The sequence below is a fragment of the Olea europaea genome, chromosome 9 (genome assembly GCF_002742605.1).
Source record: "Olea europaea var. sylvestris chromosome 9, O_europaea_v1, whole genome shotgun sequence".
Lineage (NCBI taxonomy): Eukaryota > Viridiplantae > Streptophyta > Magnoliopsida > Lamiales > Oleaceae > Olea > Olea europaea.
This window is the reverse complement of record NC_036245.1, coordinates 5,330,600-5,348,593: the sequence shown is the minus strand read 5'-3', so window position 1 is coordinate 5,348,593 and position 17,994 is coordinate 5,330,600. Positions and strand designations below refer to the sequence as shown.

Below are 17,994 nucleotides of genomic sequence, written 5' to 3'. Positions count from 1 at the left end.
TTAAATAATTTGAAATGATTTTTTTTTTATCTTAAGTAACTTTTTACATTCTAAATAGTGCAATCTTTTTATTAATATTTAATTTAAAAAACTAAATATATCTAAATATTTATACTTAAAAAATTTGAAGTTAATATTTTTTTACTTATAAGTAACTTTTGTAATTATAAGTTCGTTTTACTTTTAAATAATTTGAAGTGATCTTTTTAGTTATAAGTAACCTTTTACATTTTAAAAATAAAGAATAACTTTTATGTAAAAAGATATTTAAAGAAATATTATCACTAATAAAATGAACAGTAAACCTCACATTCTCTCATTTTAAGATATGGAAAGATTTTTTTAAATTAAATATTTATTAATAAAAAATTACTATAAATAAAATTTAAAAAATTAAATTATCACCACTCCGTGCACGCAGTGTTATCACTCTGTGCAAAAGAGAGCAAAAAGAGAGTTCTCTCCTTTTGAAAAATCAAAAGGAGAAAACTCTCTTTTCGGATGGAGAGATTCTCTCCGTCTACGGAGAGATTTTTAAATTTAATTTTTTCAATTTTAATTAATTAAATAATATTTATGTATTATTTATTTAATTTTTGTAACTTTATTTTATTTTATTTGTTTAATTTGGTTTAATAAAATAATCTTTATACATTCCTTATGATTTAAAGACATTCGTTAAATTTGAATTAAAAAATATTTTTTTTAAATCGTTTTAATTTAATTTAAAAACTTTATAATATTTTTTTCTATTTTTATCTGCATTTTTTTTAATAAACTTTATATTTAATTTCATTTTTTTTATTATATAATATATGACATTGCCTTTAATCAAGTGAAGTAGTGTGTGAAAATGGAGAAATATTATAGTGGATGTGACATTACAGTAAAACAGCATGTGAAAATGGTGAAATGACGTGAAAATAATGTTACAGCGTCATTGAATAAAATAATTTACTGTTGCCAAACCGATTTCAAACCAATTTCATGTGAAAATCTATGTGACAAAAATGAACAGTAAACCCCACATTCTCTCTTTTAATATAAGGAGGAAATAGAAAATCTGTTGTGGTCCAAGTGTACTTTTACTATAGCTAACACAGTAAGCACCCTCGACGCTTTAGCTTCCATCAAATGTCACAATATTTTTGTAGTAAAAATATTTCGCAATATTTATTAATTTACGTTTTGGTGTACTTTTGTAGAACTTGTCACATTGAACAGAAGTAGGGGTAGCAAAATTAGTCATTTGTTTCGAACTTACCTGCTTGAATTAAGGCTTGAGCCGTGTTTGTTGTGGGTTTGAAGCGATTTATCGAAGAGTGTATTTGATTGCCAAATATGAAATTTGTATTAAAAAAAGAAAAAAGTTATAGACAATTGAATTATCGACAACTTATTTGCATGAAAATTATTAATTAAATGTGTATAATTGATTTATTTTTCAAATTCCATAAAAAGGAGTGTGAGAGTTGCTTGGAAAATAAAGAAATTGCCCTATCTAAAGAAAATGTTTTCCTTATTTTTGAGAAAAATATGGTCACATGACTGACTTTTGAAAAATATTTTCTACGGAAAAAACGTCAATTGAACAACTGAAAAATAGAAACTTGGGTGGAAAAATAACATTTTTCATGAGAAATAAAACCAATCAAATACACCATAAATTCTAAAAATATTATATGATCCTAGCCTGAACCATTATATAATTCTAATGATCAGCCTGGCTAGCATTCTCACCAATCAAGTTGGCCACAGACAAGCCAATCCAGCAAGTCATTTTAAATTTTTAATTGACATTGTTGAATTATTTTATTTAAAAGTAACATAAACTTATCACGTAACTCTCCTGTCACAAGATTTAACTCTTTTTTTGTTTATATTATTATCAAAATTGATTGACGGAATAATTTCTTACAAATAATTTCATTTCCCATTTGACAAAGTTTAAGGTTTTAAAGTATGAATTATGGACCACCCTTTTAAATTGAAACAGATAGTGATTTGTTAGACGTGCAAGATGAAGGCAGGCACGTAGCTTTGCAATACTTTGAGCGGTTATAAGACTTGCATGCGACTTTCCCGCGACAATCAACAGAAAAATCTCTTCTCCGTAGCCTCTATACAGGTAATATACACAGAGAGAGAGAGAGAGAGAGAGAGAGAAATTATCCGCCTTCTTCCTCCAATTTCCGTCTTCATACAGGTACATTTTCTGATTCTTATGGCATGTTTTGATTCATGGGATTCTGGGTTTTCTGCATTTCACTTGACAATCTCTAACAATGTAATCATTTTTTTTTTTTATTCATTGGTGATTCAGTGATTTTTTATTTTTTATTTTTTGGCATATTTACGTGTAATTATAATGTAACTGCTTATTTCTTGTGATCTTGCCTTATGTTCCCTTAATCCCATTTTTAATTTGTTTAAATTGAATAGCGATTTCATCGTGTTCATGAATAATTCAGTTCCCGGATTTGATAATCTTATTCCACAATTCTCCCAAGCCAGATTTGGTTGTCTTCTTTTTTCTTGAATTCAAATCTTTTGGTTTAATATGGAAGTTGGGTTGAAATTATGTTGGATAATGGTTAATCTTACATTCTTATTTCTACTACAGGAAATTGGGCCTAAAACAATTGTTATTTGTCAGCATTTATCGTATGTGATTTGTCGAAACCATTCCTTTGGGATTGCTGTACCTTCAGAATTGAACAATGTTGTGCTGTGGAGGTGCAGAAGAGGAAAATTACAGTGGTCCTCCAGCAAACCAAAGTACAGCCCCGCCTAGAGCGGGCAATCCTTATGGTGGTGGCGCTGGTGGCAGTACGTCTTTCCTGTCATTTCTATACGGTGTTAATTTACCAATGTTTCATGAGCATTTTCAAAACTCGTCTCATGGAATAGTTATGTACAAATGTCTCTTATGATATCAAAGCAATTTTGATGTCTATATTTTAAGTGCTTACTGTATCCACGTCCAACTACTGATTGGTTCATTTGGCACTATTTTGTGAGATTTTCTGGCATTTTCTCAATTTTAATTTACTTCTTCTTGCATGTATGACTATGACGTATCCCATTTAACTAAAATTGTCTGATGGTTTCACGCTAATTTATTTTAGGAACTCAGCTTATATTTATCTGGCAACAATATAAGTATAACCATTTGAAGAATGCCCTTCGGAAACGAGCTTCCTGTCCTTAATTTAGGATCTAACTTTGCTTAAAGCATAGTATAACCAGTTACCTAACTATTATTAAGAAAAATCAGGCAATCCTGATAGTTATTATTTTTGCCTACTGTCATCCCTTCCTTTCTTCTCGTTGTCTGGTCTTGCAATACTTTCCAACTTCATCATTATCTTTAGAAATGCGAAAAATATGATATTTGCACCTCTGTTTTTGATGTGCTTGAATTGATGCTAATAACTATTTTTCTTAGTGGAAATTTCTCTTGCATCATTAAAACCAAGATAGCTTGCAACCCTTGGTAGAGTTTTAGCCCAGCGCATTACTCTGTTGCTTTTTTGTAATTTAGGCAGTGAAAGACAAGAGCCAAGGACTTCAGGTGCTATAAGAACTGGTGCTCCACAGAAAGTTCTGCCTATTGAGACACCGGCTTTGTCATTGGATGAGCTAAATAGGTTGACAGGTAATTTTGGTACAAAAGCTTTGATTGGAGAGGGCTCTTATGGTAGAGTTTTTTTGGCAAAGTTGAGCAACGGCCAGCAAGCAGCAATTAAAAAGCTAGATACCAGTTCTTCTCCAGAGCCAGACTCTGATTTTGCTGCCCAGGTGAAGCATATCAAATTTCTGGTTTTCATTTCTCCTGGAAAACAATATATTAGGTGAACTTGCTTTTACTTAAATAATGCCACTGTTGTTCCATACAGTTGTCTATAGTTTCAAGACTTGTGAATGAGCACTTTGTGCGGTTGATTGGATATTGCCTGGAGGCAAACAACAGAATCTTGGCATACGAGTACGCTACAATGGGTTCATTACATGATGTCTTACACGGTAGGTCAAACTTAGGATATAGAAATTCTGCATGATACGAAAGTACCAGCTGATTATTAACCTTTCGTGTTACAGGTAGGAAAGGGGTGCAAGGGGCAGAACCTGGTCCAGTTCTCACCTGGAGTCAAAGAGTCAAGGTTGCTTATGGTGCAGCGAAAGGCCTTGAATTTCTCCACGAAAAATGTCAGCCTTCAATTGTTCACCGCGATGTCAGATCTAGCAATGTGTTACTGTTCGACGATTTTCTATCCAAAATTGCTGATTTCAGCCTGACAAGCCAGTCTTCTGACACTGCAGCTCGGCTGCATTCCACTAGGGTCCTGGGGACATTCGGCTACCATGCTCCAGAGTATGCCTTCGTTCTTTTCTGTATATCCGGAAATGTTGTTTGTGTGCATTCTAATTATGGTAAAGGAGTAAAATTTGTCCACAACCAGAAAGATGCTAAATATTGTTCATTCATCAACTCTCCCCAGTTAAAAAGGGTTACTTTGAACTAACTTCAGTGTCATGTTTCAGGTATGCCATGACAGGACAGATAACTCAGAAAAGTGATGTTTACAGTTTTGGAGTTGTTCTTTTAGAACTTCTGACAGGAAGAAAGCCAGTAGATCACACCATGCCCAAAGGACAACAGAGTCTTGTAACCTGGGTGAGTTTTTCTTTTCAGGTTTGGCTACTCAAAATAAGTGCCCCGAAGCTAATAATCATTTGATTCATATTCAACTTTCTATAGGCTACTCCAAGATTGAGTGAAGATAAAGTGAAGCAGTGTGTGGATCCCAAACTAAATGATGACTATCCGCCAAAGGCTATTGCGAAGGTCTTTTCCTTTTTCTTAATGTTTTCATGCTTTTCTGCACAAAAAAGTTTGGCGCTATGGATTTTATTACTCCGCACAATGTGAAATTTCACTTCCAAAATGAAAATAATGTTACGAATAAGCCTAATAACTGGCCCAGAAGCAACGAAACAATCAGGAAACAAAAGTACTCATGCAAACACACAGATTTTACTAAAATCAAAAGAAATAAGCTTTACAATGAAAATCTCACAACTTTGATTCTGTGTACAAAAGGCTTTGCTTAATATGCATTACGTAGTAGAGATATTATGGTAATCGAATACGGTGAACAATAGAATTAGACTCCACACAATTCCAACAAATGAATACTCATTCATATTCCTTATCCCTTTTTGTCTGTTTACCAGATGGCAGCTGTTGCGGCACTTTGTGTTCAATATGAAGCAGATTTTCGACCCAACATGACCATTGTCGTTAAAGCTTTGCAACCACTTCTCAACTCTAAGCCAGCGGGGCCCTGAGTCACGTTCATAAGGCCATACCCACTGAGCACGTTGTACTTTATTATTGTGTTGTATCCACTGAATATCTGAATCACTGCAGTTATTGTTCCAGTAGCAGCATTGGATGCTTCTGTGCTCTTTGAAGATGATCTACTGGTATATTTATGAGCGCATGTTTGTTTTAAGAACGTTTGGGGGCAACTAATTTCTTGAAGCTCTAGGATTCATACATGGTGGATTTAATATGAAAACTAGTTTTATTTTGCAATTTAAAAATGTTGGCCCTACTTTCAAGTAACTTATATTTATATGTTGATTCTCATTTTTTCGTAACAGGAATAAAACATGCCAGGAGATGTCAAACTGGGCGGGCGATTTGAATCAGCCTGTTCATGTTAGGGCGCAAAATAGCCTAGTTCTGTTATTGGACCGGCCCAAAAAATTATATGAGCCCGTTACCACCCGTTGACCTGGAAATTCCCAGGCGGTCCATGGGTCAATTGAGTCCGGACTGGAAAAAGAAATAATCGCTTCTTTAAGTATGTCATTTAGAAATCTCCTTTCTTTAAGGCAGAAATTTAATTTTTTTTTTTTGGTCAAATATTAGCGGAAGTCTTTATTTTATTTTATTGGGAAAAATTTAAAACTAAGACGTTAAGTATTTACAAATCAATTTTCAAGTTCAAAGTTTAAAAATACAAAACTCAAGTATTCATTAATTAATTAAAATATTTTATTAATTAAATGTGTTAAGGTCACAATTTTCCAATTAATGATCACAAATGCAAAAATATAGGTCACAACGTCACAATTTCGCAATTAATGGTCACATATGTAGAGGTATTGGTCACATATTATTTATCGGTCACAAATCAAAAAACTTATAAGTTATAGTTTACTTGCCGATCACGGATTAATGGTCATATGGGCATAGGTATAGGTCACAATTTTGCGATTAATGGTCACATGTGTATAGGTATTGGTCACATATTATTTATCGATCACAAATCAAAAAACTCATAAGTCACAATTTATTTGTCGGTCACAGATTTTCAAATTAATAAGCCACATATTATCAAAATTTTATGTCACAATTAAATCATAGGTCACAAATAACTAAATAAATGTTCACATATGTCAAATGGTGGGTCACATACCACCATCATCAACACTATCGCACCCCCACTACCACTAAAATCACTTGCAACCACCTCACCCCATTATCACCACCACCATCACCACCAACAACAACGCCACAACATCACCCCCAACAAAATCGCCACCACCCACATCACCACTACCAACACGAGCACCTCCACTAACACTAGAAACCACCACGACCAAACACACCAACAATACCCAACTAACCACTTCACCAATAACCAACATCTCTACTGCCAACACAGCCACAAGGACCATAACCACACCTAGAAACTACCACCAAAAACACACTACAATACACCACTCCACAACCTTACCAAAACTACCCACATCAACAACAAAGGCAAAATCAACAAAAAGGATTAGAACCTGTAGCAACCACACTCGTCCTTGGCCACGACGATGACATCGTCGCTCACAGTATGTTGCAGCGCCGCCAACCACGCACTCACTGGAGAGGAGGCGGATCTACAGCGAGCATGGGAAAGGAGAGAATGAAGAGAAAGAGATGTTGGACAGAGAAAAGTTAGATCTGCAGAGTTATTGTTCGCACAAGTCACCGTTCACAGTAGGCGACGTTGTCGGAATTAGGGTGTAAGCGGTTCGATTTTATTGATTTTTGACAAATTTTCAAAACAAATCGTTTAAACCAGTTTGAGAAAAATCCAAACCTAAACCAAACCATTTTGAACAGTTTGAAAAAAACTCAAACCTAAACCTAACAATTTGGTCTGATTTTAAACCACCGGTTTCGTCGTATATTTTTTTGTCTGTCTACTTTTATGACATTAATTCATTGAATTCAATATATATTTATATCTTACTAGTAATAAATCTAAAACAATCTACACACTTATTTGAACCAAATTTTTGGGACAAAAAAATGAAAATTTGGACCATTCTCCCACAAGTCCAATCGCGTTTGTTGACCTGTTGTTTCACGCGTGGGACCCAATCTCCTCTCCAATGGTCAATTTTCTCATTATGATAACATGGAAAATATGGCTCAAACATGGGCTAAATATATCTACTATAAATTTAAATATCTACTAAATCAAAGTGAAATCACAATAAACTAAAACATAGTTTTTTTCATTTTTGTTCTCCTTTTTTAGGTTAATAACGTTATGATAATATTACAATACAAGTCTACTAAACGAGATGTAAGGCCCAAAAAAATAATGATATCCAACAAGACCTCGTGATGATCATATCTAAAAAAAGGTTACTGATTAAATAAAAAGAATAACCAACCACAATAATAAAGCAGTTGTTTATAATATCTAAATATAACAATTACATAAGCTTACATTTGTATATTGTTACAAAACGCATTTAATTTCAGATTCTTACCTTAGTTTGCTCAAAAAAATTATTGATTTGAAACATTGTTCGTAGCAAATATTATCATCGAAGTCCTAGGATCTCTTTGTCTCCAATTTGGTGTAATGGACTACAATTCAACTTTGAAGAGGCGTAAAAAATCTGAAGAAGTGTGTGCGGTGTCGGTGGCTCAAGATTGTGTCAAGTGTCGGTTGAAGTTCATCTGAATTCTGAAGAAGAAAAGGGCTTTTGATAGATTATGTTTGTTTTGAGATTATTAGATATAAAATAGGATTATTAGGTAATAATAATATATATGTATTAGAAAATTAGAAATCGACACATACCCACAAATGACAAAACTATTGAATTTTACATATTTGGATGAATTTTCAAAAAAATTCATTTTCTTATTTTTTTATTTTTATATATTTTTTGTCGGTCCGGTTTGATTTTAAACCGTAATTAAAATTCTCAAACCTAAATCAAACCATTTTGACAGGTTTGGTTTAGTTCAAAACCATTTCATTGACCGGGTCCACGTGGCACCATACTGACGATTTCTAAAATGTGATTTCTGTTCGATTTTTCGTTTTACAATTTTTGTTTACAACCCTAGTTGGAATCAACTTCACCCAGCGACGCTGCTAAGAATTCTCAACAGTCCCTGATGTCAGCTACGTCCTTCAAAGCATCCTCCTTCGTCGTTAGTTGCGAAGTTTGACAGGATTGCCAGCGTCCAAGAGAGAAGGAAGAGATGGTGATGGTGAAGTGTTTTGCGGTGGGTGGGTGAAATTAATCGGGTCTGGAATTCAATTGGGTAGAGATATTATATTAAATTAGATTTGTGAATGATCAAACTTGATACTTGATTTTTGAATTGTACTCTTTAAGGACCTATGATTATGTAATTTCCACTATTTTATTTTTCAAAATATTAACGGGCCTGATCATATTAGCCGGCCTGGACCAAATTTTATGTTTACTAACTAGTGAATTAGCCCATTTAGATTATGGGACATTTTTATTAGGCCGTTTCCAAGCAGGCCATGTCCAGCCCACCTGGTTTGACACCATTAGGCACATAAATTTTATGCCAAACTCTCTTTGTAATTAATGTGGATAAAATAAAAGGGTGAAGGGGGAATAAAATATCAATAGATTTGTGTGTTTTTTTAAAAATCAAACCCCTATATTTATAGAGAAGAATCATGGATACAACGGTCATAATTTATAGGACTTGTAGGGATACAATTATCATTCACTAATAAACTTACCATTTACAACACTCTTTTAAATGATATATTACAAAATATCTGTCTCATTAAAATTTTATTTGATAAAAACCCGATAGGACAAAAAAATCAAACAAAGAAAAAAAGTACATAATTTTGAAGTACTAAAAATAAATACTGCCTCATTAAAATCTTACTAGGAAAATCCAGTGTCATAAACCTAAACGAAGAAAAAAGAGTACAGATATTCTCCCTAATTTTTATCATTAAAAATCTTTGAGTTGACGCATTCCAATCTTGTGAACCAATTTCTTGAATGTAGATGTCGTAGTGATTTTGTGAATAAATCGACCACATTGTTACTTGAGCGGATTTGTTAGACATCGATGTAGCCATTCTTTTGAAGCTCATGCGTATGAAAGAATTTTGGAGAAATATACTTCATTCTGTCACATTTGATATAACCTCTTTTTGAACTATGCAATAAAGTTGTATTATCTTCATATAAAATTGTTGGACTATCTTTTGTTGAAGTTAACCCGCATGATGTTTGGATATGATGGGTTATGTCCTTAACCATATGAATTTTTAACTTGTTTCATGAATTGCAATAATTTCATAATAATTTGGGGATGCTGCTGTCAATGATTGCTTCACAGATTTCCATGATATAGCTGTTCCTCCACATATAAACGCATATCCTGTTTGTGATTTAGCTTTATGATGACTTTCTTTTATTTTCTTTATAATTCTTACATTAACAAGCTAGGCTAGAATCATTAGTATTGGATGGATGGCAAAACTCTTTGATTCTTGATTTTTAATTCGAGCCTTTGTGTTTTTATTTTAATTCTTGCGTTGTGATTCCATTAATATGCATAATTACATTGTTTTAATGTTTGTGCACCATTAAGATAATAAATTACGTATTCGTAGCGTTGAAAAACTCATGGTAGGTAGAACACTCTTATTGGAATAAAACTGACAACAAATGTTATGAATAATATTTAGATCGTGTACGATCAGGTGTGATAATCTTAAATGTCAATGCATGTTAATTATATGAACTCGGACTAGGATTATGACAGTGTCATTGTAACCATATGTTTATTATATCTTGAGAAAGAATAATAAATAAAAGTAAAATTATCGATCGTCACAATTGCGTGAATTGTGATAATTATTATTGGTTGAAAATTGTAACTAAGAATTGATGAGTGGCATCGAAAATTCAATACGCTCACACATTTGATTTTTAAACCAAATTTTCATTGATTTTACAAGTTTTAGTTATAAAACTTAATTAGCTATTCACTAATCATCTTTTGGTTACAACATACGAATTTAAATATATCAAATGTACTAGAATCAAGCTTTATTCTTTGTGGAACGATAACTCTCTCATCAAGATTATTACTTGTACAACGAAACCACACACTTGCGGAATTTTGAAGAGCAGGTTTTTGGCGTCATTGTTGAGGAATAACTGTGTTAATTTTGGTTATTAGATATTTTAGATTCATTTTTATTTTTGTTTTTAGGCTACTATTATACTGCTTAATTCTCTTGTATCTTGACTACATTCGGCCTAATTTGGTATAGCCAAAATCCTGACAAGTAAAATATCTTTTCAATAGATCACGAAATCGAAAGGACATTCAGAATCACAGAAGAGTGTAACATCAAGCAAGGAGAACAACCGATAATCAGAATCAACTGCAGAATTAGGTTCAACTTCAAGAGCAAATGCTACAGCCAAATTAATATAGAACCATCCAAAATGAAGCCCCTACTTTAGTTGGCGATTATGTAAATCCAATTCCTGCACTAGTGCAACCCGCCATGTATACCTCCATTCGGATAGCCTAATTTCCACCTTAGATCGAATGTCATAAATTTGTTTCAAAATCACCAAGATATCAAGTTTTTTGGAAAAGTCACAGAGACCCTTATGAATATATTTCATCTTTTCTTATGTTATGTGAAGTGATCAGTCGCGAAGGGATATCAACAAATGCATTCCAAATTCGATCATTTCCTCATACCTTGAATGATGTCACTAGAGAATGGTTTCTTTGCTTACCTCCAGTAAGCATACACTTATGGAACGATAGGGTTAAAAAATTTATGATGAAATTCTTCCTACCTTTTCGAGTTCACCAAATCAGGAATAAAGTCCACATTTTCAACCAGAAATACTTCAAGAGCTATTCTAAGACATGGGAGAGGTTCACAAATTTGTTCAAGATATACTCTAGCCTTGACATTCCTAAGCAGGCTCAGCAACATTTCTTCTACTATGGTTTGCAACAAGATTCAGGAATATGATAGATGCTTCAGCGGGAGGATCAGTGATGAAGCTTCACGTCGATGAGGCCTATGATTTGTATAAAAAAAGAAGAAGCTAAAAATCAATTGATGTGGCCAACTAAGAGGAAAGCTCCAATGAAAGCAACAGGGTTACACAACGTAGATGCAGTGACAGCATTGGCTGCACAAATGGAAGTTTTTACAATGAAAATGCACAATCTATCACAGTTAGTTAACATGGTACACCTCATATTACTACACGCTACCCTTTGGCTTCTACACATGTTAATTAGCTTGAGGAAGTGAGCTAAATGTAGAACTTCCAAAGATAGCAAAACAACCCCTACTCCAACATATATTATCCGGGGTGGAAGAACTATCCAAACTTTTCATAGTCTAACAATCAGGGATAAGTACATGGGCAGGGAGGAAACAATCAGAATAGACCACCAAGGTTTTAACAACAGCAACAACAACTAGTTAGAAAGCCATCGTCGGAAGATCTACTATCTTAGTACATTACTAAGATTGAAACCAACTTCTAGAATCAGCAGGAGTCTATCAAAAATTTGGAACAACAGGTATAAAGATTGCAGCTACAATAGCTAATAGACCACCGGATACTTTATCGAGTGACATAGGGAAAAACCCATGGGAGCAAGTATTAGCCATTGAGGCGGTAAATTATGCAACTATTAAGCTCCCATCATTCACTTCCGCAACTCTGTCAAGGCATATGTGCCACCTATTCCATTTTCTTAGAGACTGCGAAGACAACCAACAATGCAGCAGGTTCAGGCCATCACTACTAAGAGTGGTGCTCAGCTGCCAGAAATCACTACAATGAAGAAGGAGATAGAGAACACTCAAATGTCTACTAAGGGCAAGAAACAAGTGGAGTATTCTGAAAAATCAACAGAGAATGATCGATAAATACCTTTGGATAGTCCGTAAGTTGAGATAGAAGTTCCAATCAAAGAACTTGCACATGCAGTTCCATTTCCTCAAACATTGAAAAATATCAAGCTAGAGAAGCAGTTTACAAAATTCCTAGAAGTTTTCAAAATACTGCATGTTAACGTCCATTTCATTAAACCGATCCTTCAAATTTCAAACTACTCCAAATTCTTTATTGAGACGTTGAATAAGAAGAGAAAGCTACCTAAACATGAAATAGTAGCTTCATCTAAAGAATGTAACGTGATTATTCAGTGTAGACTCTCTCCTAAACTTAAAGATCTAGGGAGTTTCACTCTATCTTACTCCATAGAAAATTTACAAGGTATTAATTGTTTGATTGATTTTGAAGTAAGTATTAACTTAATTCCCTTGCCTCTTTACAATAAATTAAGATTGAGAGATCCCAATGCTGCTTCTATCATCCTTCAACTAGTAGATAGATTGCTAAAACACCCTTATGAAATAGTCAAAAGCATGCTTATCAATTTGGGAGAGTTTATTTTTTCAGCTGACTTCATCATCTTTGACATAGAAGAAGGCATATCATATGCCAATAATCATGAGAATGCCATTCTTGTCTACAAGCCGAGCTTTGCTGGATTTTGATACTAATGAGATAGTCTAAAGGGTAGAAGATAAGCAACAGAGTTTCGGCATGGATAATCCAATCAAGCAACCCTCATTCTGTGAGGATTCCAACGATTTAATCATTGGGAAATCTACAAAGGCAGGCCAGATGAAGGTAGAATTATTGATAGGAATAGTAGTGAAAACTTGATTTTGTGGAAGATGGAAAATGAAAGAAGAAATTGCAATCAGTGCACAAAATGCAGAGCTGAAAATTCCTTTCTCATGCCATCATGAATAGCCTAAAAACAAAAAGAGTTGAGCTATGGAATTTAAACAAGTGCTTGTTGGGAGGCAACCCTACACTTCTATTCATTTTATTTATTCTACTTTTTAGATTTAGAATAGTTTAAGATAATTTAGATTAGTTTTCATTCAATTTTAGAGACTCATCATCCACACCCTGTTTCTCCTTATATCCCTTATATATTAGTTGGTTTATTAGACGTTTGAGCTAAATAACATGTGTTCCACGTATTTGATCTTTAATGTTTTATTCAACTGCATTGTGTAGGAACAAGAAATCACGGAAACCTAAACCAACATTGATAAAGGAGATAATGGGAGTAATAGGAAAAGCTAGACAATACGTCATATCAGGAGAGTATTTTCTTCATTTTCTTTCCCACCCCGTTATATATGGATTTATAATTTAAGACATTGAGGATAATGTCTAACTTAAGTTTGGGGGTGAAAAACATGATTTTTCTTTTATTTTGTGTATTTTTGTATGTGTTTTATTTCTTTAGTTACTACAAAAATTCAATTTTTTTTCTTTTATGTGCTTGTATGAGTTAACTAACCTGGTTGACAATGAATAATATATTGAATTATGAATTAATCTATGAATGGTGAATAAGTTGCTTGCTTAAGTTAATTTTTACTTTTCCATTAGAAGTTTGACATATATTGAGCACGTGAATTAAGTTAAGCATTGTGTAGAAATGAGTTGATTTCATATTTGGATAGGTTGAAATAGTGGACAATAGATACTAAACCTAAAACCACTATATCTTACATTCTTAGACCAAATTTAAAATAATTTGGGGATTTCACTGTTGTAGAAAGATGTTAAGATAAATGGAGATTCCGGTTTACTTGGATATGTGTTTAATGGGGAACATTGCACTAATCAATGTGTGTGTGTATATGTCTCTTCGTAGTCTTTATGACTCGAGTTATTAAGTTTGTAAGGGTATTAAAACCTATTGCGCTAAAGTCAACTGGCTTGGGAAAAAGGACAAATTGTGTCAAAATAAAAATTGAGAAAAATTAGAAAAAACGTGTGCATGAAACAGAAGATGCACTGAATTCCTTAATTAAATCCCAAACACTTGTTTAAGAAAATTGACTTTTGATAATGGATTATTAGCCTAGTTGAGTTCTGGAGATTGAAGCAATCAAATTATGGAGAATCCTTCTTTATTTTTATATCGACTTACAATTAGTGAGATTTACCTAAACTAAAGAGATGAGGATAGTGTAAAAATTCAACCTTGAGTTACACACCTGAAAAGAGCGAAAATACTAAGTTTGGGGGTGTATGTGTCTTACAAGTGATGGAAGAACATATTTGACCATTGGGTGTCGAGAATTGAAACTACTTGTGAATTCATGATGCTATACTTAATTCTTCACACACGTCAATTTTATATTGAAAAAATAGATTTTAATTTCGGTATGGTAATTTTGAAGCAGTACATAGATTTGATATTATGATTTCAATTAGATTTGATATTATGATTTCAATCCTGAGATAAAAAGTTGTGGTAGCTATCTAAATATTTTTGCATTGCTTGATTGACTGGCCACCAATTTGGTAATTAGTACTGTGTTTGTTTGGTTTTAGTGTTGTTTGAGCAGAAACAAATATTCAAGTTTTGGAGTCTGATAACTAGAGTTTTTACACTTATTTCGGATCCAAAATGATGATATTTTGTTATTTTTTGGATGGATTAGTACCTAATTTGTTATTTATTGATTTTATTACGAAAAAAATCATATTTCAAAGAAGAATTGGAAAAAAGAACAAAAAATGGATAAAATGAAGTGAATCCAAACTTCGGGGACTAAAATGCAGTAATTCAAAAGTTAAGTCAGATTGCGAGAGGATGATTTGATGATGCCAAAAGTTAATTTGAATTGAAGAGAAGTCAATGGAACGAGAAATTTTGGAAAATAATCAAAACAAACACTTGAAGAAGTTTAGGGACCAATTTGCAAATTAGCCACCAAAACTTGAACCGTGCATACACAAGGTCTGCAGGTTGAAAATTTGCACTTCAGAGACCAATTTAAATAAACTATGCATACACACCAATTGAACAATGCATACGTATTGTTCAACTCCGGTAAAAAATTATATTTCCTTATTTTGTTTTGAAAACTCTTGGTGTGTAATCTTTTGACACCATATTTATACAAAGAGTCTTCTAAAATGTGGGAGGACCTAATTTTATGATTGAGAGCCAAATTTTGAGGGAAAACGAAGAGAATATACATTAAAAAATAAAGAATTCATTGCTTGGATCCGAATTTGAAGGAATAAATTGAAAATTTCTAGATTTTCTTCATCATTAATTATTCGGGTGATGGCTTTCATTTATTTCTTTGTAATTCTTACATTAACAAGCTAGGCTAGAATCCTTAGAATTGGATGGATGACAAAATTCTTTGATTCTTCATTTTTAGTTCGAGTGTTTGTGTTTTTATCTTAATTTTTGCGTTATGATTCCATTAATATGCACAATTACACTGTTTTAATATTTGTGCACCATTAAGATAATAAGTTACTTATTCGTAATGTTGAAAAACTCACAATAGATAGAAAAACTCTTATTGGAACAAATAGGCAATAAATATTAGGAATAATATTTATGACGTGTGCGATCATGTGTGATAATCATAAAAATCAATGCATGTTTGCCATACGAATTCTGACTAAGAATATGATGTCTCGTGGTAACTATAGGTTTATTATATTTTGAGAAAAAATAATAAATAAAAATGAAATTATCGATCGTCACAATTGTATGAATTGTGATAATTACTAATGGTTGCGAATTGGAACTATGAATTATTAAGTGGCCTCGAAAATTCAATACGTTTACTCATTTGATTTTTAAACCAAACTTTCATTTGATTTTACAAGTTTTAGTTACAAAACTTAATTAGCTATTCACCAATCATCTTTTGGTTACAAACACAAATTTAACTATATCAAATATACTAGAATCGAGCCTTATTCCCTATGGTACGATCTCTTTTTCATCATGATTATTACTTGTACAACGAAACCGTACGCTTGCGGGATTTTGAAGAACAATTTTTTTTTTTCAAGAAAGCCAAGATATTGAGACTGTTTGAGCCCTCGATAAGGATTATTGGATTCTTTTTTGTGATAATTCGTGTGATTTTTTGCTTCTATATGTTGAATTACAAATGTGTAACTATTAGATTCCCTTCACAGAATGAGGGGTTTTGTGCTTAAGATTTGGTGGTGGGGTTGCATTGGGAGTAGAAAAAAAAAGTTATTTATTTGAGTGAAAATAAGGTGGTGTGACGTGTTTGAAGGTGATTGGTGTGGGACGATGCTCATCCGTATCAGTCTAAAAATTGTAGTTTCTCGGATGAAGGATCCAATGTTCTTAAAACGGGAGGCCAGATTTTTTCCACACCAGGTGGATGTGGCAGCCCAACAGGAGAGCCTTGAGATTTTGAATACATTGTCGGTTTTTTTTTTTTTTTTTTTTTCTTTTTTTCGAATCACAATTCAGCTGCCGGAGGTATAATTGATTATTTGTGGCATTTGTAATGCATGCTATTTGCTTAAAAGCTTCAAAGAGTAATGAAAGTATTTATAAATTGATTGAAGTATTTTTTTAATATTATTTAATTGAATATTAATAAAGAATCTCTCTATTGTGGATATTGACAACTGATGATCAGCGTTCACTAGTCAATGACAGCCCAACTCACTAATATTCCTAAACTCGACACTGTATGAAATACTTTTCCAATATAATACAAAGAATTCCTTACAAAAAGATCACTCAACCAAAAACTTGTTACTCTCTAGCTTCAGTTCAAATACGATTACTACCCTTGATATCAATGATTGCATTGGCAAAAAGGTCAATGAACTATGTATGTTTGAAATGAATATTTGGCATTGTTTCAAACAAGCATGGTAATTCAATGAAGTGTGGCCATCGAGGGTGATTTTATGATCATCAAATTTGTTCACGTGTGAGTGTTTTATGCAGAAATTTTACCATCTCAATGCAATCACGAGCACATGCTTGTTTTGCAAGACAGTGATTTTTTCCTTCAAAGTAAGTACAGCAACTCAAAAACAAAATAGCAATCCACTATTGAAGGAAATCCATTTAAGTGTCTGGTTAAATTGCGACACTTCTTCTGTTGATAAAGGAGACCTTATATTATGGTACGGTAGGACGGGGAGAGGACGAAGAAGTGCATGAGCTGTATACGATTTGACCAGCAACAATTTATTACGGTAGATTGTCTATTCATAACAAGATTGTTTTATTAGTTACATAAGCTTCAGAGCTTTGATAATTTCTCGACTCATGAACGAGGTTCACATGATATTGGTTGAAGGAAATATATTTCTAGATCATTTGGTATGTTGTTATTTTCTGATAGTTGATGAGTGTAATTTTATATATTTATACGGGCCATCAAAAGTGGACGTTTCGAATTACTTTTATTGTATTGACACTTAATTTTAGTTCTATATTCTTTGTTTTTGGAGAAAGTCAATGTTGGATAGCTATTGGAGAAACGGAGTGGAAATTGGATGAAAAAGACCTAAATTGACAAACTATGGAAAGGACCAAGGTGTCAAGATTTAAAAGATGAAGGGTCTTCAATGCAAATTCAGAAGGGACTATAGTTGGACAAAATAAAAAGTCGAGGATCAAATCGAAGAGGAGCAACAATTATAGCTTTGCTATTGCAAGAATGCCTTGTATCTAACCCCAAGGCTAATTCAATTAGCCCATGCGATCGGAGGTCTTTC

General features: G+C 33.1%; 1 protein-coding gene across 1 annotated transcript; it reads left to right on the top strand.

Moving 5' to 3' along the window:
- Positions 1-2,136: 2,136 nt before the first annotated feature.
- LOC111400039 (probable protein kinase At2g41970) lies at positions 2,137-5,617 on the top strand. Its single transcript, XM_023027502.1, has 8 exons — positions 2,137-2,206; positions 2,624-2,829; positions 3,545-3,801; positions 3,900-4,026; positions 4,102-4,375; positions 4,546-4,678; positions 4,763-4,849; positions 5,239-5,617. Exons 2-8 carry the CDS (start codon positions 2,721-2,723, stop codon positions 5,350-5,352), a joined length of 1,101 nt encoding a protein of 366 aa, XP_022883270.1. The 5' UTR covers positions 2,137-2,206; positions 2,624-2,720; the 3' UTR covers positions 5,353-5,617.
- The last annotated feature ends 12,377 nt before the right edge of the window (positions 5,618-17,994 follow it).

What these genes read in the sequence shown, in the direction of transcription:
- LOC111400039 (XM_023027502.1), top strand. Translation starts at nt 2,721, where the DNA reads ATGTTGTGCTGTGGAGGTGCAGAAGAGGAAAATTACAGTGGTCCTCCA. An exon ending in TGGTGGTGGCGCTGGTGGCA is followed by an intron (nt 2,830 to 3,544) that starts GTACGTCTTTCC and finishes TTTGTAATTTAG; the next exon opens with GCAGTGAAAGACAAGAGCCA. An exon ending in ACTCTGATTTTGCTGCCCAG is followed by an intron (nt 3,802 to 3,899) that starts GTGAAGCATATC and finishes TGTTCCATACAG; the next exon opens with TTGTCTATAGTTTCAAGACT.